The following is a 24,054-nucleotide window of genomic DNA, read 5'->3' as shown; positions in this document are numbered from 1 at the left end:
CTTGATACTCAAGTAAGTTTCCACGTTTGTTCCTTATAAGATATTTTTATAATTTCATTGAGAAAAAAACTGACAAAACAAAACAGTGGTTAACACATGGAGCTTTTGAGTTACAAATCTGCCCTGTATCCTCCCCAGACGTCATCCAAACAATGCCACTGTGAACATGAACAGTAATAAAGCATAGAACCCTTGTTGAGCTCTCTTTGAATGCGCCCGCAGCCTTCAAACAGTAGTGTCGTGTTTCCTGATAACTCCACACTGTCTGGGGGCTTTGTCATGTATTGTGAGGAGTACAGTAGCTCCTCACCACAGGGGCGCCACTCTGCATATTGTACCTCCGAGCGAGAAAGTCCGTACACACACACAAACGTATTCTGAGTCAGCATCCCCGGGCCTCTCATGACTCCTCAAACCTACTTTTCTCCTTCTATCGTTTCTTATAAAACAGAGCCGAGCTGACTCAAATGTCACGTCTGTGACACGTGACTGCGGCGGTACAGTAGCCGGGGCTTCCGATCCTCACCAGCAATGTTTCCTGAAGGCTTGTATATGGGCAGGGGAGATTCTATGTGTTTGCTTTTTTTGTTTGTTTACTGGAAATGATTCTGGGGTGTCAAAGCAGTTCATTGTTTTAAGGAAGAATTATTTTCTGTGCTGGTCCAAACTATGGCCTGTGGGCAAGAAATTTGACTTTTGGATTTAGTACAAAACTGAGAATTGGTGTGTGTAGGTACTTTAGAACCTGTCCCTTATGAATGAAATTTTCCAAATGCGTTTCCAAAATACCAATTCTTCGCAAGGACCAGAGTTGTCAACGATGTACTCGTTAAAATTATTTTCTTTGCCCCTTTTTGTCACGGCAATAAGTTTTGGTTGATGAGATAGGACAAAAATGTTAAAAAGTGGTCTGTCAGTGATTGGTACAGGGATGTCTCTGAGACGTCTTTGCTTTAGCACAAAGTGTTTTTCCCCCAATTAAGGGGAGACACTAGAGGCAAAACATTTTCAGGTTTTAGGCCAATTTGGTCTCTGAACATGAAATTTCACCTTGAAACAAAAAAAATACCTACTATTCACAACTCTTTCAAAAAAATGTTCTCAAAATGCATTTTTATCACATGGATGCGACAATATCAGTAGTACCTGCAGACCTCAAACTGTCCAGTCTATTTAGAAGGTTTTTTTCCTTTTCGATATCTAATCCCTAACCTGATGTATTGAGTTTTGAATATCAAAAAAACAAGGTGAAATTTAAATTCTACTGATTTTTTCACTAAAAAAAACCACCTTTTTAAAAAAAAACAAAACAAGATACACAAAATCCCCTAAGAAAAGGTCTTATCTAATATATTTAATATATATATAATAAAACCACAAATTTAGACATGGCTCATTGGCTTTTATTTAGTTTTTAGGCAAAAAAAAAAGCCTCATTTTAATACGAAAACACACAATCCATTTCCCCCCTCATGTTTATGCCTGTAGTCTCCAGCAAAAGTTTTAAATTGATATCTCTAAATTTAAAAAAGTTTCCCTATTCACCTGTATGAACGCAGAAAGCTGTTAATAAACTAATGTGCAGACGGCACGCTGTCAATAAGCAACAGCAAAGTGATGATGAAAGGATGAAGAGAGCAGTATAGGGAAAAAGTCCTGTTCACGATGTTTGACACTTGTTTCTATTGTGTGCATAATCTGTCAAAAACCTTGATAAAAAAAATATTGTTATCCCCAGGACTATAACTAAAACTAAGAGGGCCGCTAAAAATATGGTGAGTTCGAAGAACAGGGAGCAATAGCAAACCTGCTAGTTAGTCAGATATACAGTATATCAGGTATAGGATGTTTTACGTGCAGATGTTGCCCCTCGACTGTGATAAAGTTACTAAAAGCATGCATTAACTCTACAGTCCAGGGCTGTGAATGCTCACCTCCGAGGTTCATCCCGGCCTGCAGACACTTCCGTACTCGACACGCGGGGCAGTTTTTCCGGCGGATCTTGTCGATGATGCAGTCGTTCCTCCCGGCGCACAGGTAGTTATGCTGACCTATAGAAGACAAGACACAACTGTCACTGCCTCGCTCCACCGCTGAGCCTGAACATGCGCCTGACAGGGGAATCTGCAGGGAGCCCTCGCACGCGCTTTGCACCGCAGGAAGACAGGACAAGAATTTGAGTTCAGGTATAAAAGAGCCGCAGAGTTTGTTACTTATACTTCAGCTACGTTTGAAAGCTTACGAATACAATGACAGAACTTTTACAAATAATGTTACAAAGCTTTTCTGCAAACAAGTACACTGAAAAAGTGATATAATTGTAAGAATAATATGTTTTAAGAAACCCTTATATGTTCTGTGAAATAAAAAAAACAGACTTAAAGGCACTGATTAATAACCTGTTTAGTCAAACTGTGACGAAATGGGTATTTTGACCGTCACAGCCGTGCTTCGGAGTCAGTATGTGACGAAAACGGTCACATATTGACTATTTGGGTTGACCACACACAACATCAAGGAATCATAATACAATGCAAACCTCGCCCATCCAGATTTTTTTTTACAACAAGTTACAACATACTTTTATGGGGCATTAAGAATGCTACCCGACAGGTATAGGGACTTTAAGCCATTTGTTCATTGTTTTCTGCAAACTGTGTCAAAACAATAGGGATGGGCGGATCAATACCAAAGTATTGATGCATCGATACCAAACTGCTACTTTTTAGATATCGATATTGGGCAAAAAGTATCAATACTTATTTGCATATGTAAAAAGAAGGCGGGGGAGCAATTATCAACACAAAAGGATGATTTATTTCTTTGTTCTGAGCCAAAACAGTCCACAACAGTAAAGGATTGAACTGAGCCGGGCATATCATTCTGGTTTAGGTTCTGTTTGTCATTTATGTATTAATAAAAAAAAATGTGTATTTAATTTCACATTAGCATTGTTTAATTAACCAGTTAAAGTAATATCATTTTAATTGACCAGTTAATTATATAAAATAACCAGTTTTAGAAATGTATATTGGTTGAAATACATTCACCCACAGTATTGGTATCGGTATCGACAAAAATGACCCCAAAAATCTGTATCGTATCGATTCCAAAAAATGTGGTATCGCCCATCCCTACAAAACAAAACTAAAACTAAACATTTTTAAGTTATCTGGAGTTTTGTTTTCGGGCTCCAAGCAAACTAAAAAAGAAAGTAAAGGTATACATATCAGGCAGACAGACGATATTATGATGACCTGAGATTATGGATGTTGCGTCACCCAACATTGCTTCAAGAAAAATGTTATTAGTATAAAACCCAACCTAAAGTGATGTCAAAAGTCAGAAACTATCCCTAAAAATAAAGAAGAACTGTTAAAATAATTGCACTATATATGTCTGATTAATGTGAATTTGCCCAACATGACGGGGCAAAGCGTAATATCATCTCCTCCATGTTTTACATTTCCTCTCCTTGAGCTACACATGTGAGGGATCATATTCATATGAACAACCACTGCAGACTAACTCCCTTATTATCTTAGTACAAATATAATCAGTGACCGAACGCCTGTCCTGGGGCCCAGCACCTGCTGTCTGCGGATATAGACGCTGTAAATGAGTGAACGTACATGCTGTAATGACTGCCAATTACCACTATGCTCTATATCCGGATGGGCTCTCGCTGCACTCGTCCTATACCTAGATATCCGCATTATAAAACGTCTGATTCCACGTCTGTCCCGCTATAATGTAAGTCAGTTTCCGGAACTGCGAAAAGTGCCTTGCTGTTCTGAACTGGGGTGAGACTCTGGGTTGTCGGGTCATACACGCCTTATTTTTGCATTACGATCCTCCCAGGCAACAGGCAGCATGTCACCCTTCTCTCCTCTCGCACACAGGATAAGCGTTAACACCTATGTATGTAGTGTTTTTGAGCAAAAGATCTGATCTAATTAATCGCACAGCTACGAACATCCTGTGTTTCCACACCTTTTACACCCATCAAAAGTTTAGAAACAGTTCTTTCAAGCATTGTTTTTCTTTTATTTCAAGACTATTTACATTGTAGTTTCTCACTGAAGGCATTTATTTATGAATGAACTCATGGAATTATGTTTTAAACCAAAAAAAGGTTGAAATGAATTCTTCTTCTATTGCTTTGATTACTGCTGTGCACACGTTTGACATTTTTTCAATGTGCTTCACGATGTGGTCACCGGAAATGATTTCACTTCACTGTTGAAAACCCTGTCAGGGACGGCCTTATGCAGCTCATGGAGAAAATGCCAAAAATAAAGGGCGGCAACTTAGTAGAATTTAAGAAATAATAATTTAACTCTTTCCTATATAATCCCATGTGGACAATGCACAAAAGACATTAGTCTAAAAAAGAAGATTTATAGCAAAAAAAACTAAAAGTAGTACCTGGACAGGTTGATGTTATACAAAAGTACATCAAATGTATACAGGATTGAGCATTATTTCACTCACATTATAAAAACACTTCCCACTTCAGGAACCTGTCACTCACTCAGCATTTACACAGTTCATATCACAGTCATTCAGGGTTGCTTTGATAATGACTGTTTGGTCAGGCGTGTCAATGTACTGCAGTTTGTGCAGGAAATCACTTTGTTTGGGGGAGTGTTCCAAAGGTTCGCTGCTTCAGTGAGAACCACACAGTGTTAATAGTGGAGATGCACCGATCCAGCTTTTTTGCTTCCGATACCGATACTGGGGTTTGAGTGTCTGCCGATATTAACCCATACCAAGAGACTTTCTTAAAAGTAGCTTTCTCTGAGTGAAAAAGTGCTCTTATTTTCATTGTGAGCTCAATAATGATGCTACAGATCCATTACCCGTTCTATTTATTAAAAAACTAATGGAAAAAAACATTTGACAAGGATGACTGGATTTTTGACACTAACCTTGGGACAGGCTGTTTTACATTAACAGATCACGTAAAGTCATCTGATTGTTACATCTGGTGCATTACAAATATCTTTTATCAGTTATTGTTTAACAGCATTTAACAAACTAAAATACAAACACTTGGCAGTGGCCGATTTTATTTTATTGGGCCACTTTAGATATTTCTGTCCCTGCCTTGATTAGCTGCCGTTAGCTTTAGCATGCTCCCACTAGCTTTAGCATGCTGTTGCTATCCACTCCATTTTGCTCAGCGATCAAAAACACATTTGCAGAGGTTAAAACTAACTCAGCGATTGCATTCTCCAGGTTCGTAGCTTTAAAATGACATACAGCATGCCCATATTTAGACGGTGAAAGTTGTTTTTAAAGTGGTTGGAGCCAAAACTTGTATCGGTTCAGAATCGGATGTTTGTAGCCGATACCTGATATCATATTTTTTTCAGTATCGGCTCCGATATCTGATACCCGTATCGGATCGATGCATCCCTAGTAAGTAGTGTCGAAAAAAGGACATTAAAAAGTGCTTCCAAACGGTATGTAATTTGGCTCGCACTGTAGGACATTTGTGCCCTAAAAAATGTGAAGATCTTCTCAGAAAGTGTATAGGGATGCTGACCCTCCTCTCTCCGAGCCACATAAGTTGTTGCTTTAAAGGTTGATAGGGACAACTTAGTCATCCTGAAACATTGGTGGGGACATGTCCTATGGCTCAGATAGCTACCCCTGCCACGATTAAACAGCATGGCGTCCTGCGTTTTATATACAGTAAGTAGTAGACAGGACAATTCTGTGACAATAGACCAAATTTTTCTAATGTAGGTCATGATAAATGAGATATATCTGCATGTGCATGTTATGATGATGAGTAACAGTGGGTGATGCATTTTATAGTTGTGTCATTTTTCGGAAGATGGAGAAACTTGAAAGAAATCCCACTTGCAAATAAGAGACTCATTGTGACTTCTCAGCGGTAGATAAATACGGTCTTAAATAGCACCCAGGGGTGTAAAAACATACATTGAGCTTATAACTTATGCATCGTAAACAATATATTAGCGCTGCATGAACAGAAGTGCTTATGGCATGTGACAATGCATATGTTTGTGCGTGTTTTTACAGACACTATATAGCCAGCTATAACTGAAGGCAAGAGTCATGAGGCGCCATTTGCCGTGAGTATACAGTATGTTTATGGCAACTTTAATGATTGTGATGTAAATGGATTCTATTTTGTCCGTCGCCGTTGACATCGCTAAACGTTGCAGCCAGTGGCACATTTCATGGGTTGAACAAAGGATTGAATATTTGAATTTCCAGCAAATTCTGGAGGAAAACTCAACCACTCTTTCGAAAAAAAAAGCTCAAGTTATCGCCTGAACTGAGCACATTTTCTCCAGTTTGGCTTAACCCAAATCGAAAAGCTTCTTGATAAAAGTGTCAAAAGAGCAAGGAAAATGTGATGAAAATGCAACAAAGAAAGCAATGGAAAAAGTGACAAAACTTTTTTTTTCTCCATTGCTTTTTTGTTGCATTGTCATCACATTTTTGCCACTTTTTCATCACATTTTTGCCACTTTTTCATCACATGTTTGCCACTTTTTCACCACATTTTTGCCACTTTTTCATCACATTTTTGCCACTTTTTCATCACATTTTTGCCACTTTTTCATCGCTTTTTTCTGTCACGTTTTTGCCACTCTTTTGATGCATTTTCATCCCAGTTTTCGTCTCATTTTTGTCGCTATTTTGACGCCTTTTTCGAGAAGCTTATAGATTTGGGTAAAGCCAACTGGAGAAGACGTGCTCGGTTCAGGTTCAAGTACATTTGAAAGTGGATACTTTCATCATTTTACTTCAATCTTTACTTCATCTGGAATCTCATTTGTATAGCGATACGACCAGATAAATTCTTTGTTCCCTTAGCTCAGCTTTTCATGTAAGTAAACAACTCTAGTACTTTTCCACCACTCGAAAACAATGTTTGTTCAACTAACTAAACATCCCTCAGAACTTTATTTCTTTGAGCTGCAACGTTGCATGTTATTTTTGACATGACTTTTTGTGCATGACTTGCAATTACATCTTTAATGCTCCCATATGCTCCAAAGCGAGGTAACTCAAAGTAACACTTCTCCCCCCATTGTTACTGCACTTTGACTCATTATTCCACCTCACAGTGCACATTCGTACACAGCCTTCTATCGGGGAGGTCCTTTCCTCAGCCCTTCCTAACTATTCTCCTGTAACATTGTGCCTATATATCCTCATCCACAGCCATATCATCCCCCATTGCTTTTCAAATGATGGAGTGGGGCATCTTTGGCTCGCTGTGTATACGTCGGTGAATGACTACACTGTATATGTGCTAGTAGAAGCCTGGCGCTGCGTGGGCGTGTGGCGCTGAGAGGGCTGGCGGACGTGTGGAAAAAAAAAAAAAAGCGAGGGAAAAAAAAAAGGAAAAAAGCGAGGGATGGATGGAGATGTCGGTGTGGAGGAGGTGGAGGAAGAAGAAGAGGAGAGAGCTGTACAGTGAAGAGCCAGCGGAGCGGAAGGAAGCGCTCTGAAACGGGAGATCATTGGGTTTAGCTGAGGGCTACGGCAGGAAGGGCAGGAGGGATTCTCGTCCTGTTAGCTTCACTGTCATGAGCGAGACCGCCGCGCTGCCGCTTCCGGACAATTACGGCTACAACGCTGTAAAGCACACCATTAGTCATATCGCTACGGTTTACATAGCGTTAATTGGAAAACATGATTCTCAGATAATGATTTTGCACGGTTTACATCGCTGGCCTACATAGTATGGAAGTGTGCGGACAAATAAAAAAAAAACAAGGCTGACATGTTAGTAGAATGATAACAATGGCGTACGCTTGTATTGTTGCCGACATGTTTCATTCCCTCCATATTTAGGATACTGTTACTAGCTACAGCCACTTCTAGCCACAGCTAAGGGGGTTTTAGGGTTATTACCCATTTGTAGAAGTTATTCTTTTTTAACTAAATAAAGTATTTGACATAGATTTTGAAAACTTCTTTCTTTCTTTATTTGTTCTCTTAAAGCAGTACTAAGTAGCTCATGCCCCTAGAGGCCATAAGCACCACTGCAGGTGTTGTAGCATGTTGCAGTTTTCTACTCATTAATTGTCCGTGAGAGTAAATACTACACTGACAGAAAAGACAAAGGGAGAGAGGGATATTTACATCCAATTACACAATGGAGATAATTGTTTTCACTCAAACCTGGCTCTAAATACTGTTTAAGTGGTGCTAGCCCGCAGCTAGCTTTGCCCGTTAGCCTGTTAGCTTCTTCTTCGGGATTCCATTTGTGTGGATTGGTGGCTCTGACACGGTGGCAGCGAAGTTGCAAAGGTGGTTTTCTGGCCAGAGACACCAGGGGGAGAGGAAGGACCCCCCAATCATCCCATTAACACTTGTATTACCCCCAGAAGGAGTACGAAAAGGATTAATTAAGGTAAACAAGTTACTTAGTACTTAGTACTAGTAATATACATGAAGAGACTGCCTTTACTTTTGTGATGTCTTTGATAAGAATCACAGTATTTTACCTGTGGTGCATCTACAAAGAGATCACTGCAAACAAGGTCTGCACAAGTGTTAATTTCGTCGACTAAAATATTTAGTCTTAATTTTAGTCAAAGTGATATTTTTGCTGACTAAAATTGGACTAAAACTAAATTAAACGTTCCTCATGAGACTAAAACTATGACTAAAATGTCCAGATATTTTAGTCGACGAAAATAAGACTAAATAAAAATTAAAAGGAGAGACTAAAATCATCCAAACTTCTATTGACCGTCTGAAAGAGCCTCAGATCATTTAAATTCACTGCCAAATGAACAGGTTTGTGCTTTATTCATGTGGGAGAAGCTCCATGTAGTCGAGGACCTTGATTAAATATGATTCTAATGAATATTATAAATGCAAAGTCGACTAAATTAGTCTTAAATTTAGTCGACTAAATTGACATGCAATTTTAGTCGACTAAAACTAGACTAAAATTGAAACGTTTTTTTTGACTAAATCAAAAAATTAAAATTAAATTACATTTTAGTCAAAAGACTAAGACTAAAACTAAAATAAAATATGTTGTCAAAATTAACACTGGTCTGCACAATGTATCGGAAAAAAATATCGTATCGCGATATTAGGTGATGCAATATCCGTATCGCGAGAACCCACAACACTATACATCGCAACATCACTTAAGTCTTCATCTGAACTTATACATGTGTAAAAGTTCAGTTTTAGTTAAACATTTCCTTATTTTTAGTTCAATTTTTGTCTTGTTTTGGTCCTAGTGTAGTGTTTGTTGTCTTGTTTTGAAGCGGTTTAGTGAAATATCGCAATAATATCGTTATTGCGATATAACAGCCGTATCGCATATCGCAAGTGACTTCAATATCATACAGCCCTACTGCAAACATAAACGACGTAAAAATTTTTACTTTTTATTCGGTAACTGAACGCCACTGCTGTTCTACGTCAGAGCTTATTCCACATAATCGGCAATTCTTTCACTTATACAGAGAGCCTTGTATTATCCACAGCAAATCAATACTAGCTACACTCGCGCACTATTTAAGACAGTAGACATCCAAATACAATAAACTTCCTGCCTTTTCATGTTCCCGTCTGTGTTGAAGAATTCTTTTGTTTTATACAATTTCCAATTTGACAGTGGCCGAGTATACAGGATGCATTAAGTACACAGTATTGTCAGATTTACCCCCCAAAAAGAGCAAAATGCAACAACCATGTAACACTGGAAATCTAGCATACTGTATCATGAGAGAAATATAGAAAAGTGATGTACCGATGCGCATTTCTTCAGAAGCATAATGTTTTATTTCACAGCTACCGAGCGGTACAGTAATGCCCAAAGTCTACAGTAATGCCACTCCGCTCTGCATACGGCGCGCGGGACGGGGCAGAAGTTGTTTTGGGAGCTCGCGGAGTTGTGCGCAGTGTGTCTGTCTGGCTGCTGCCAAAAGCCGAGGAGCGGAGCGGCAGGAGGAGAGGCAGCAGCTGTAGCCCCACCACTATTTCTGGCCAAATCACATGACCGTTACATAAGCCCATTTTTCCTGCTCTAAAAAACAGTCAACTGCGACACAGGAAATACAACACAGCCGTCCCCCCCCCCACCCCTCCTCCTCCCCTCGCGCACCCCCCCTCGCGCACACACTCGCCTCACACAGGCACTGGCGCTCGCAGGGATGCCGCGGACCCAGTGGCATTTCTGAAACTTTTCTGTCAGCCCTATCAGTCAGTGAGGTTTAGGACGATGTTTGTATGTAACGCTGTGGTATATACAGTAGGCAATATGAAAAGTTGCATGAAGTATTATAACAAATACCCCCGAGGCTTGAGTTACTATGAAATTCGTGACAGAAGGTGTACTTTCTGATTGGCACAAGACATGCAGTACCGGTCAAAAAGTTTGGAAACACTTTTTACTGTGTCGGCGTTTCTTCGTTTTCAACACTATTTACATTGTACGATTCTCAATGAAGACATTAAACTATGAATGAACACGTGGGATTGTATGGGAAACAACAAAAGGTGAAATAATTCTTCAAAATTGCCACCCTTTACTTTTAGTATTCTCTTAATGAGCTTCCTAAGGTCGTCTGAAATGTCTGTGAAGGAATATGTGTTCATTCATAAATTAATACTGTAAAGTGAGATTCTACAATGGAAATATGGCTAGACTTTATTTTACCAAACTTTGTTACATTGTACCAAACAAAACTGAGTACAGTGTAATCTGCTTTTCAACAATCTGTAATAACTAGCGCCTATGTAGTATATGCACAATGGAATAATGTGTATTAGTACTTTCTTTGGAGGTACATACTGTAATAAAGCCTAAGACCCTTATTACATTATGTACCTCTACTAAACTACAAATACATATTATTCCATCGTGTATGTATGACATAGGGCTGTCACGATAATCACTATATTGACTTATCGTTCAATAAATAACAGATAAACGACATATTTTTGGGCTCGATATTTATGTACATTTATTAGCATTCCCTCCATTCTGTCTTGGTGAAACTTTGATTTCTAACTGAAGCAAATTGAGTTACACTATATGTCATGTTTATTGCAGCTAGTGTGGTATTTTAGGATATGATGATGCACTGTAAGAACAAAGGTTTACTGTCATTTTTATACCTGAGAGTTGACAGTATCTAGTGTCGTTGGATTCAATAATATCGTTTATCGCGATACTTTCCTGCGTCAATATATCGAACTTCAAATTTGTTGTCGTGACAGGCCTACACATAGGTGCAAGTTATTACACATTGTTACATAGCACATTGCATTGTACTAAATTTGGCAGGTTCAATGTATTGAGGGTAGCGTGAAATAAAGTATTACCCGAAAACAATACATATAAAAGGCGTTTCCAAACTTTTAACTGTAGCTAATGAACCTAAAGATGCAGCTTTGTTTAGAATAAAGAATGAAACCAGAAAAAAAATCTTGTCATTTACGCTAGGAGGATCAGGCAGACAGTATGAAGCCACAGCTGTCCCTGGGACTGACGAGAACGGGAATGTCGATCTGTGCCATCGGCCTCACCAACCACCAATCACTCACTGGCTCACGTGAAGCACATGAAAAGTCAGGTACACAAAGGAAAGCAATGCACCAGCTGCTTTCAGAGCCGCAGTTGAGTGGGGGCAGTTTGAGCTCTGAAATGATCAGAATGCGAGGTGTGGACAGCGTCATGATTATACTGGAGTCCAGCTCGTGGTCACTTACTGCCGCAGCACTATTGTCTTTTCCTTACAAACAAAATCTGTTGCAACGGCACCCTCTGTTACTCCTCTAACGTCGTCCACCCCAGCTCCTTTTTTTCTCTCTCCTAATGACACACTGATGGCTGTCTGTTTTCTGTCAGTGCGATGTGCATCACAGGCTCCTGAAAGGGTAGCGCTGTTTCCCACAGGGAGCGGCTCTAACAAGTGATCTATCTGACCTGCTGATCTCGGCTACCGCTGCTTCTCCAAAAGGAAACTCACGAGCTCAAACACAAGGCCTAAAATGAAAACGGACTTTTGAAGCAGCCCCACAGGCTCTACTATAGGGCAGGGTTCCCAAGTGTCATGAACTAGCGGCCTGTTGCCTAATAGACCACAGCTTTTCTGTCCAATACGTGATGAGGTTAAGTGGTCATCTGCCAAATTGAGGCTTAATAACATATTTCGGGTTCCCGCGGATTTACCATTTTGCTTTCATTTTCAGCTAACAAACAGTAGTAGTAGCTTCTGTATAGATACAGACGACATCTCGTCATAGAAGGGGGCGTGGCTTCACCGAGGGGGAAAAATAGAATCTAAAGAGAAACACAATTTTTCACTCTTTTTAGCCATTTTCTGGTGGAATATGAACTTATTTATCACAAATAACTAAAGTCTAATGTAAATCGGGCCCATATGGATATTTTCTCACAGCAGATTGTTCAGTAGAAGTGAAAAAAAAAACGGCAGTTGGAGCTAGCGCTAGCTAACCGGTAGCATTAGCCCGATGCTAACATGTAGCATCATGTTAGCATTTTCCATTATTTATGTATTTATGGGCTGTTGAACCATTTTCCTCCTCTCCACGTCTTTGTATCTTTATTTAGTAGAAAACTATATTCATAATTCAGCATTTGTTAAAGTAGTTTTTGAATAATTAGAGAAAGTTGTTTTCCCCCTTAACTGTTTTCAAACATGACCATATATGGGCAATTCCAGAGATGCCGTCTGTATCTATGTCTCCTTCAAGGTTTCGAGATTTTATATATATTCTATCAACTCAAGTTTCAATTTCCTGAACACAACATGACAACACATGGCTTTTGAGGGGTGGAAGCACAGGGAGGGCAGGGAAGGGAGGGAGTTCAGCTTCCTTATAGCCTGGTGGATAAAACTGCTGTTCAGTCGACTGGACCTGGCCCGTGGATTTCGCAGTCTCCTCCCTGAAGGCATTACCTTGAAGAGACTGTATAATGTGCAGCTTATTAATATACCTCTACAAGCATCCCATTCATGGCCTTTACTTTTAATCCCTAACGCTTATTCAGAACTCATTAATACTTAACAAGCACCCATTAAAGGGGCATTATGGAACTTTTTATGCGGAAAACATAACTTGATATTTGTGTGTATTTGACCTTGTAGTGACCCAGCATGACTGTATGTGCGGTTAGCATGTTGTCTTCATTTTCGATCACAGTGGTCTCTACAACGCTCCAGGATCAATGGTTTTGTAGGTTTTCTGGTTGCATAATGCCCCTTTAATATAAAGCGTTGCAAAATAAATAAATAAATAAATGCTGCCAGCTTTAAAAATTCCCAGCGTGTTATTTTGACCCGGCGCTTATGTAAGTTGTTGCGCAAAACAGCTGCTTTAGCTCCTTTGGGAAAGGGTCTATTTCTTTTGGAACTTGCCTGTTAAAAAAAAAAAAAAAAAAAAAAAAAAAACTATTGACAAAATATTTGATTGTTTTAGTGACTGTCGTCCTCCAGAAGAAAAGAATAGACAACTTAACCCCCAGAGGAACCAAGCACATTCTCTCCAGTTTGGCTTTACCCAAATCTAAATGCAAAAAAGTGGCAAGAGAGCGACAAAAACATAATAAAAAAAGCAACAAAAACACACGGCTAAAGAGTGAGCACGCAACAAAGAAAGTGGCTAAAATTGACAAAAATGTGACAAAAGCGCAACAAAAAAGTGACAAGAATGAGATGAAAAAGCAACAAAAGAAACAATAAAAAAGCGATTAAAAAAGAGGAATACACAACAAAAACAACTCCAAAATATGTCAAAAACGCGGCAAAAAAAGCATGCAGGAAAAGCAACAATATCAAAGCAACAAAAACACAACTAAAGAGTGATGAAAAAGTGACAAAATGTGATGAAAATGTGACCTAAATATGACAACAACAAAAAAACGCTTAAAAATGTGACAAGAAAGCGGCGACAAAAAGGTTACCACCAGTTTTGTAGGTCTTAGCTTTCAAATGAGGCGTCACATTGGTCGGCCGTAAACTCCAGTCGAGAAGCTTTTAGATTTAGGTAATGGAGAAAATGAGTTTGGTTAAGGCGGGGGGTAAGAGGTTCAAAAAAAGAAAAGAGAAGCCATTCTGAGATGTAATTGCGGAGGCCGCAGGTCCGGCAGAATCTAAGTGTCCACAGTTTTTTGGGAGAAAACACCAGCAGCTGTGCTGGATGAGGCGCTGCACAATTAAGTCCGCCTGTCTGCATGGCTCCAGTTAAAAGCGGATCGAAATAGAAGCTGTTATTTTGGTGACTAACTTGAATAATAGCGCACTAGACTTAGTTAGATTTAGAACATTACATAAAGTCATTGTCCTGTTTGTTGATGAGGCCTCCCCTGATCAAGATGCATTTATTGTTCAAATTATGACAGAAAATCACTCAATAAACTCATAGTTGTCTCACAAGTTTCAGTATAATCTCTGCCATTCATTTTTCATGACAAAGAATTGCCTACTTTCTCTATTTTTCACTAGTTTCCTTTGTAAATCAGTTTTGTTTTGTTAATTTAGAGTGTGACAACTAGAATGTAATGTCATGCCCAAACAAAATGCTCATGAATTAAAGTGATAGTCTGTAAGTTTAAGCGTTTTACAAATATAAAAGATCGCACATAATTGACCGCCTGGACGTGCCATGTGACATAACGTAATATTAAATAATAACATAGTTTTTTCTAAAGTCCCTCCCTTTGCTGATCTCAGAGACTAATCAGAATCCTCTGGTGCCATCGCTTTGACCAATGAGACGAGCTTTCCAGTGAACTGGCCTGTCTTATTATCTTTCGATCTCTCCACATTTTGCAGGACGGGCTTTCAGGTCCAATCAGGAGGGGAGGGAGGGGGGGCTTGATTGGTTAGTTTTGAAAATTCTCTCTTCTCTCTTCATTTTGTAATCCTACAGACTATCACTTTAAGTAGTGTTACTCTATCCTCTTCCGTGTGGATTAGCACTTTTTGCTTCTGCTCGAGTACAGTTCGTTTTTAACCGCTTAACACGCACCTCAGCCGAGCACATTTTCTGGCCATTTGGGCTTTACCCAAATCTAAAAGCTTATTAAAAATGGCGTCAAAACAGCGACGAAAACGAGACGTAAACAAGGATCAAAACACAACAAAAAAACGTTTTAAAAAAGTGGCAAAAAGCAACAGAAGCGCAACAAAAAAACGTAACAGGAAAAGCGACGACGACCCGGCAACAACGCAAGGGGGAAAAAAATCATCAGTTTTGTAGGTCTTAGCTTTCCAATCCGGCATTACACTGGCCTATAGGCTGTAAGCTCTCCAGTCAAGAAGCTTTTAGATTTGGGATTTCTAAGATCTATCTCATGTGGTAGAGCGGTCTGCGGTTGGAATCCCGGCTCCCACATTCTGTTATTGGGTCCTTGGACAAGACACTTCACGCCCCCTTGTTTTCCTGAATGTGGAGGTCGACTTGACCCGTGGCGTAGATCGGCAGCTGTGGTTATAACAGTAACGCGCCAACTGAAGCTCACAAAGCTCTGAATAAGTGTATTATATTATTATTATTGTTGCAGAGTAACGTTGCTTGGACTCCTCTTCCCTCCTCTGTTTATACATGGCGTGCACCCCGCGATCAAAGAATCTGGAAAACACTCACGCCTGGAGCAAGCATCCGGCCCGCTGCTCCTCGCCTTCTCCACAGCTGTTGATACTCGATCCTTCCTTCTACAACCTGGCCCGCTCGCTGCCCTCCCATTGGCCCGCGCAGCCGCCAATCAAACCTGCCCCGGCTCCAGACGTGTCCTCAGCTGACCTTCCCCCACTGAGCCGCCAGAGATTTTAAAGATTAAGACCAGCGCCATGGAAACCACAACCAGGCACTTATAAAAAAACAAAGTGGAGGCCGTGGCCGGGTCCTGAATCCAGTGAAAGAGGTTGCAGATTTTTTTTTCTTTTTAACTACTTTCATGATAGAAGCTAATGTTTTCAATGACTATTCACCACGAATGGCTCGGACAGGGTGTTTTTTGTTTTTTTGTTTTTTTTTACGGGGGTGGCATTTATCGGTATTCTAGGGTGGTTGAGAGATGTACGCAATAACAAAAAATATTTTATCTTTGTCATCACTGTGTCATGGTTCACCCTCTTTGAGAACATTTAAAAAAAAAAAAAAACTATCATCAAGTTTAGCATTCGCACTTTGCACTTGAGTAACTTCATGAAGTAACTGTGCTTCTTGGAGTAGTTTTTGTACTTTTTACTTCTATGGAGCAGTACTATATTTAAAGGCCCTATATCTGTCTTCACAACTTGCACGGTCACTTTCAGAGTCTTACATTATACTATTAGTAGGATAAAGAAAATTAGTTCCACTACTAGAAAACAAATCTGGAATAGCGCCTTTAAGTATCTATACTCTTACTTGAGTATAAAAAGTGACTTGTTCCACAGTGAGTAAATCTTCAAGTGGAAAAAGCTTCATTTTGACATGTATAAAATAGAGGTAGTTGCACAACTGTGAGACACTGCAGGTGAATAGGGAAACTTTTAAAATTTGAAGACTTCCTTTTGAAACTTTTGCTGTAGACTAGTGACATGATTATGAGAGAAAAGTGTATTGCAGTTTTTCCCCCCAAAAAACTGAATATTGGATTGAGCCAGGTTTAAATGTACATGACACATTAGTTACAAGGACCTTTTCAGAGGGGAATTTTGGATATCTTGTCTAGCTTTATAATAAGCTGTTTATTTGTGGAAAAATCTGTAAAAATGGACGTCTGTGTTGGAGATATATGAATTCTATGGAGGAACATTGAATCAGTGGAATACTTAAAGATGTTATTGAGAAGATCATAGGGATTTTTTTTGGTTTCCAGGTAAAAGTTTATGTGTTGTTTGGCCCATATCTGAACATTAAAACATGCTTTTGCCTGTAGTGTTTCCCCTTCATTTCATGGATGTTTCTCATAATGCATTTCACTACTGAAACATAAATCAGACTTTTACCCTCAAACATTTAGTCAGTGCCCACAGTACCTAACCGAAGTATTTGGCTGACTAATTTGATTTCTACTTCTACGTCACTCTCATACTCTCATACCTGTCCCCAGCTCTTCAACCAGATTACAAATGTAAATTCTGCCAATTTGCAGTTCAATGACGTCAACCTGTCATTGACCCAGTACAGCCTTCAGAGTGGGACGGCACCTTGGGTTGGCCAATAAGACCGAGCTATCCCGAGCCACCGTTTAGACACACCCTTGTAAAAAGAGACAGACTTTTGATTAATCATTTTACATGCAAATTTACACAGACATACCGGAACGAAAACGACCAACAGCACAAACGGTGATCAAGTCTAAAAAAATCAATAAAAAAAATAAAAATAAAAGACAGTTAAACAGTTTCGGCTACGAGTTAAGAGCCATAAATCCCATCCACCGAAGTTACTGAGAGGAGCGAGAGAGAGAGAGATGCCGAGCCACTGATGACATGAAAATAATACGACGGACTTTTCCAATAGGCTTCGCATGCAGCCGTTTCATTGGCTGCAGCTGTCCTGAATCAACAAACCTTAGTCTTTAGCGCGGAGATAGATGGAGAGGGGGGGGGGGAGCGCACATGGATGAATGAAGTGCATCCCGCAGTTTTATTGGTGAGGCATTCAAGAAGAATTTGTAAAAAGAGATTCGCCGCACACCAGGTTTGGCAAATAAAAATGTCTTCGCAACGTACTTGGTTGAGTCCGATGGAAGACAAGGTGACTAATGTTAAAAATGGATCAATAAAAACATGCTCCATGATGGCCTAGTGGTTATGCAGGCTGGAACATGTATGCTGGGCACTTTTCCATCCATTGCGAGTCCTGGCTCCGACATTTTGCTCCTTTCACGCTGAACTATCCAGTCTAATAAAGCTTGTGGGCCAAAAATGTAAATAACTGGAATCGAACAAAGCTCCATTTGAACCAGTCAAACCGGCAGTGTATGGTGATCGTTTTGGAAAGGCGCTACGCAGAAGTGTATACAAGCATTTTGTTCAGCACGTGAGCCAACTCTTGGTGAATCTATTATTTCTTCACTTTATCACCACTCCGTTGCTGTCCTTGCCTGCTACCTTTGCCTGCTAACTAATCTCTAAAGCCTTTTCATGCAAACGCACTTTCTCTCGCTGTCTACATCTACTCGCCTGCCTCTTTCCCACAGGAACAGCAGAACCATCACTAAATTACACTGTGCGATACTGTCCAATATGATTACAGAGCAGACCTGTTACATCAGCTTTTTGTGGTCAGCAACCCCGAATACATCAGCGACCCCGACACCCCTTTCCAACCTGACAAGCTGGTCTGTTTCAGGGGAAATTAAACTAAACTAATTCATTCATTCTGTCAGCTTAGATTGCACTTCTTTCTTAGAAGTTCTAGGGACCCAGTTTGATGCTTGAGGGACTCCAAGTTAGTAGCCGTGACATCCTGTATCAGTGGTTCTCAACTGGTTTGTTTTAGGGGACACACCTTCAAACTAATATAACAAGTTACAAAGAATTGAGGCCAAGTGTCAAAAATATCAAAACAATCAAAACAACAATCACTCATGACTCGTGGCCCACTGAAAATGGTCCTGTGACTAGGGCTGGGCACCATTACACTTTTTTTTCCTGATATCGGTACTTTGACGATACTTGGTTTTTGATGCCGATACCTGAATGACTGAACGTCTAGAACCAGAAAACTGAACAATAATGTTTGGAAGATCTGCATATTCACAATATCGGGTTCATCTCGGGTTGATGTCAAGAAATGGGTGAAAAATAATTTGAGGAAATGGGGGGAAATTGTGGCAAAAATAATCTTGGGGAAAATTGGGAATAAATTGGGTAAAAAATTGGGAAAAATGGAAAAGAAAATGGGGGAAATAGGGAAAATATTTGTAGTAATAAATGAGTAAAAATGAGGGGGGGAAATTGGGCAAAAAATTTGGGTGAAAATCATTTATTTGAGCTGAAACATCCAAGTCACTTGAGATGAGATGAGCTTAGATGGTAACACTTTATTTTACACTACATAATGTAATAAGAAATAGTTCTTACTCTAACCCTGACCTTAAGCCCTAACCCTGAGGGTCTCGTGTCTTATTACATTATGTTTTATTATATTATATACTTACAAAGTACTAATAAAAGTACTACATAGGTACAAGTTATTGATTGATACAGAGCACATAACATTGCACTAAATTTAGTTACGTACAATGTATCAAGGTACTGTAAAAAAGTGATACCGAAATCTGATTTTTTTTTCAGAAACCTGCTTTCCATACTTTCATTTTTCGACACCAGTAGTACCTAAACTTTTTTTCCGATATCATACTGATGTCGTTTAACGGTACCCACCCCTACCTGTGACCCACTTTTGGGCCGCGACCCAGCAGTTTGAGAGCCCCTCTGATGTATTGAGCGTTATTCTGGGCATTCTGCAGTATTGTTTTCTGATGACAAGTGTGTCAAGAAAATACCCTTAGGTCGGATGATGTTCGACCAGCTGTGGGCCCATTTACATCCTGTGTACGCAGGCGACTATAGGATGTTTCTGATGACGCTATAATACAATTAAAAAAAAGAAGAAGAAGAGCAGCCTGGACTTTATCTCCTCTCTCCCATCACTTGAAGAGCTTTTCATGTGATGTGTGGCCTATGATGCTAACCTTCTCCGCAGTTATAGGGCCAGTTAGCCTGCTAATGAGCTACGGCTAAGAGAGAAGCAGCTTCTCCCCCCGGATGCGCGGAACTGGGCTCTGATATATCTCCCCTCTCCTCCAACCTGCGCAGTCCTCCTCTATAACTCCGAGAATAAAACGTCTCCTCACGTCCGACTTTCCACCCCGGTGCTGACACATCACTTTGCGCTCATTTTTTTCTTTTTTTTTTTCTTTTTTTATATCTCTCAGTCTGACTTTTTACCGTCCTTCCCACCCCCTCCTCCGCTCTCGTCCCGTATCCGTTACCCCGTCCCATGGTTCTCCCTTCTCCCCCCCCCTTCGCGTTGCCTGTGTGAGCCCTCCCCCTGCCGTGTGCCTTGTTAGCGCCCGTTCGCACCTTCGCAGCAGCTGTGGAAGAGGTCGCCTGAGGTAACGGCGCTTTGCTGGCGTCACGGCCGGCCTCCATGACTTCACCCTTCCTCACGTGCGGGCCGCCCTTGCTGGCTGTTCATGTTTTCAAGGTTTTTCGGGACAGAGGGGAGACTCATGTAAAATATCAATGTAAAAGGGGTGATTCTGCGATTACAGTTTTTGTCCTCGATTGAGAGGACACTGTTTCCTGGCGCTGAGCAAACAACTTACTAAACACTGCAGGCGATTTTTTGCAATTTAAACATGCTTTTGTGTCTATGAATGACAAAAAAAAAATAAAGTGCGTCTTAGTGTGTCCAAAAAAAACTGAATTGTGTTCCTGGGTCACAGTGAGGATACAGTGGGCTTGGCCAGTGCGCCCAATCCCCATAACTCCTTGTAAAAACTAATAAGCTTCGGATAGAATTGCATTATGCCTTTTATGACACAATAATAGTTTTATATGGATTTTAACTACGTACTGTCGGTTTTATTTATAATAACAAATGCAGAACTTTGAATCATGGCCAGTTCTGGTTGGCATCACCGGGATCTCAGAGGGAACGCAAATAGTGATCAGTCGCGTTTAATACAGCGACTTTTTCAAGAAATTGTTAATTGCTAAGACCTGATCTTAAAGCCACACAGCGTAGAAGTTTATGATTCATGATGCATTTTATCATTGAAAAAATATCTCATAAATGTACAAACAAACATTTATGAAGCTCACCCTTCCTAAGATATGACTGTAAACTTTACCGGGAGTGGGTATGTCTCCAGCTCGTCTCCATGGCCACGCCGAGGGGGCAGTCATAGCAAGCGCTAGTCAACACCGCTAGAACAAGCATTGTGTTAGCATTCTCCGTTATTCATGTATTTATTTTTCTCCTCTCCATGTCTCAGAGAAAGTTTACATTTTTTCAAAATAGTTTTCCCCCTTAATTGTTTTCAAATCTTATATGGGCAATTCCAGAGATGCCGTCTGTATCTATAGATCTATAGATCTATCTATCTATAGATCCAGAGAATGCTAGCATGATGCTTCATGTTAGCATCGTGCTAATGCTTGCTATGAATGCCGTTTTTTCACTTCTACTGAACAATCTGCTGTGAGAAAATATCCATATGGGCCTGATTTAGACTTGACTTTATTTGTATGTGACAGATAGCATTTTCTGTGTCGAGCTGGTCATAGGAGCATGTTTAGTTTTGCCGGCAACAGTATAGTCCAAAATGTTACGCAGTGTACCTTTAAGGGATCTTTTCCTTGCGCTGTTGCCGAGCTGTCACTTTTTTGACGTTTTTTTTGTCAGTTTCTGTCACGTTTTTGTAGTTTTTTTCTTTATAGCGTTCTTGTCACATTTTTTGACTTGTTTTTACCCTCATTTTCTTCTTGTTTATGTCGGCATTTTTTATCAAGAAGTTTTTAGATTTGGGTAAAGCCAAACTGGAGAAAATGTGCGCGGTTCTGGGTTAAGAGGTTAAGTCCAGGGGTTCGGGTATTTTAAAAAGATATTTTATTGTAAAGGAGGGAAATTGTGCAAAATCGACTTTTTAGAGTTACAATGTGCTTCTCGTCAGAAACATACCCGGAGTTGTATTTGGAGTCACAAGCGCATCTTTGATTAATCTTTGAAACTTCTCCAGTGGCTATTGTTGAAAGCTCACAGATCGCTGGGTAATCAGGAAGTTAAATTACTGTTGTGTAAGACAGTGGTAAAGATGTGCTTGATTATCACCTAGTCCCTAAAAATCCCTCTTTAATAGTCCTTTGCTCTAAAAGTTCTGAACACAACACACAAATAAATATGAATACATTTGAGTTTAGCCCATCATTTTCTATATAATTGGCAAAAAGTACTGTATCTCCGCTGCCATTTTCCCAGCCAGCTCCACTGACACGGGCGATTGAAGAAATGCGCCTTTATATGATAAAATACGCTGCGATCTGATTGGCCGATCGCTCCGGTGGTTAAGGGAAACACCTCCAGGTCTGGTCAGCGCTGGCTCCGAGCTTGTTTTTTTTTTTTTTTTTTTGCCTTTCTTTTTCTTCCCCCTGCTTTTACAGTCAGTTGTGTATTCCAGCGGTAAACTAAACGAGTTAGGCCAACGCTCCGGGCAGCAGCCTCAAAATGAAAAGCACATTATAGCGGCTGCTCATTTTCCCAGCGGTGCATGTGGTATAACACGAGCTGGAGCAGAAATACTGACTTCTCTGTCTGATTTTTTTTTCTTTTTCAAATTGAATCGATCAAATTGCAAAGCCAGGTGTATTTACTGGACAATGACGATGAATATTTAATGATATTTTGGAATTGGAGCTGAAAGTTCACTGATCAAACAAATTATTCAGGAGATTCTGACTGATGGAAGAGATTAAATATATGCAGTACTTTAGCTTTTAGCATTTTTCTCCTCATCACCAACATCTTAGCGTAGATAGCACATGGCTGACTAATAACAGTCCGCCAGCTGCTGTGTACATGTTTTCCCCATCTTATTCATGGCTAATATACACAGAATCATTTATATATTTGTTTATCATTCTTAAAGCAACACTGAGATAACCAGAAGAAAGATGGAGTAATGATATACTGAATCTACTGCATCATAAACCATCACATTACTGTCAATACTGTCATGTATTACGTATTTGAAAGTAAAGGAAGGGTTTTTACACTCTTTGACACACGGTAGATAAGTAACTACATCAATAGCTATTCTGCACGTGTCTTCCTTCCTTCTTTCCATCCTTCCTTCCTTCCTCTCTTTCTTCCTTACTTCCTCTATTAATTCCTTCATTCTTTCTTTCCTTCCTTCCTTCCTTCCTTCTTTCCTCTCTTTCTTCTTTCCTTTCTATCTTCATTCCTTCCTTCCTTATCTCGAATTATCAATATCTTAAAAACAATAGCAGCCCAAACTAATGTTTGTGTAGCACAAACACCCCTGTGCTGTCCAATCCAATAAAGCCTATGGGACAAAAAAATCCTTTAACAAAAATATGAAAACAACAATGACTGTGAGGTGAATGTTGATTTTAAGTAGCAGATTTGACCAACTTCTATACATTTCATTTCAAACTCAATTGTCTATGCTCTTTGTGTATTGTGTGCAAGCACTATTTTGAGGAGCACTGCACTGGGCTAATACACTATAACATACAGTAGGTTACTCTGACACATGAGTCACATTTCCCACCGGCCCGGTCGGGAGTCGGGTGCCTACCTTCCACCGCTCTTTTGAAGAACACCTTGCAGCTCCCACACGTCACTACTCCATAGTGACATCCCGACGCCTCATCCCCGCACACCAGACACACTTTGGCCGTGGACGAGGGCTGTCTCAGAGGCGAGCTGCAAAGACAACACAGAGGGAAAACATTTATAAATCATTAGTTTTGTCAAAAGTCAACCAAACTGCATTCTACATGGAGCATTCACGCTCCTCTATTTCCTCTTACATTATTATGTTGAAGTTTGATAAAGAAAGTATTCAAATTATCTCTTTGCCTCACACAAATTATAGCATTTTACAATGAAGACACAATCAGTTACTTTGCCCTTGACAGTAATGTACTGAATCGCCATAATAGACTCAAATCTGCCAAAGTTCAGAGGCCAACGGAGCAGGAAAAAAGTCAGTTGATGTATTGTTTCTGTTGACATCAATTTTACCCACGCCGATTCATGCCGTATTTCCAAAGGCGGCGGTAATTAGCCGTAGTTCACATGACGAGCGCGCCATGATGAACACGGGTCAAAGGCTATCCCGGAAAGGGATGACTTGTTGAGTCAGAATCCCGCTCGCAGCACTTCGCCACCGTGTGCTAGCCGTCGAGAGGTCAGGAGCGCGGCGCATACATCAGGCGGCTACAGTGGTGGACAGGACTGTAGAGACCAAGGTGAGAAAATGATGGGCTGACCTAATAATTAGTGACCTAATTGTTGAAGATTGTTATTATTTTA

The 24,054-nt window shown here is 40.1% G+C and overlaps 2 protein-coding genes across 3 annotated transcripts in view; both read right to left on the bottom strand.

Annotated features, from left to right (window-relative positions):
* lrba (LPS-responsive vesicle trafficking, beach and anchor containing) overlaps positions 1-24,054 on the bottom strand; it is a 462,623-nt gene that overhangs the window by 3,096 nt on the left and 435,473 nt on the right. The window lies entirely within an intron of this gene.
* The window catches only part of nr3c2 (nuclear receptor subfamily 3, group C, member 2), a 142,459-nt gene that overhangs the window by 40,514 nt on the left and 77,891 nt on the right, over positions 1-24,054 (bottom strand). For both annotated transcript variants that reach the window (XM_079552694.1, XM_079552693.1), the window contains exons 3-4: positions 23,315-23,442; positions 1,935-2,051 (exon numbers count right to left, since the gene is read on the bottom strand). In XM_079552694.1, coding sequence (XP_079408820.1) covers positions 1,935-2,051; positions 23,315-23,442 — 245 coding nt within the window. The remainder of the gene's footprint in view (positions 1-1,934; positions 2,052-23,314; positions 23,443-24,054) is intronic.

The sequence above is a fragment of the Gobius niger genome (assembly GCF_951799975.1).
Source record: "Gobius niger genome assembly, chromosome: 3".
Taxonomy (NCBI): domain Eukaryota; kingdom Metazoa; phylum Chordata; class Actinopteri; order Gobiiformes; family Gobiidae; genus Gobius; species Gobius niger.
Note: the sequence above shows the minus strand (reverse complement) of the source record. Positions and strands in the feature narration are given on the sequence as shown.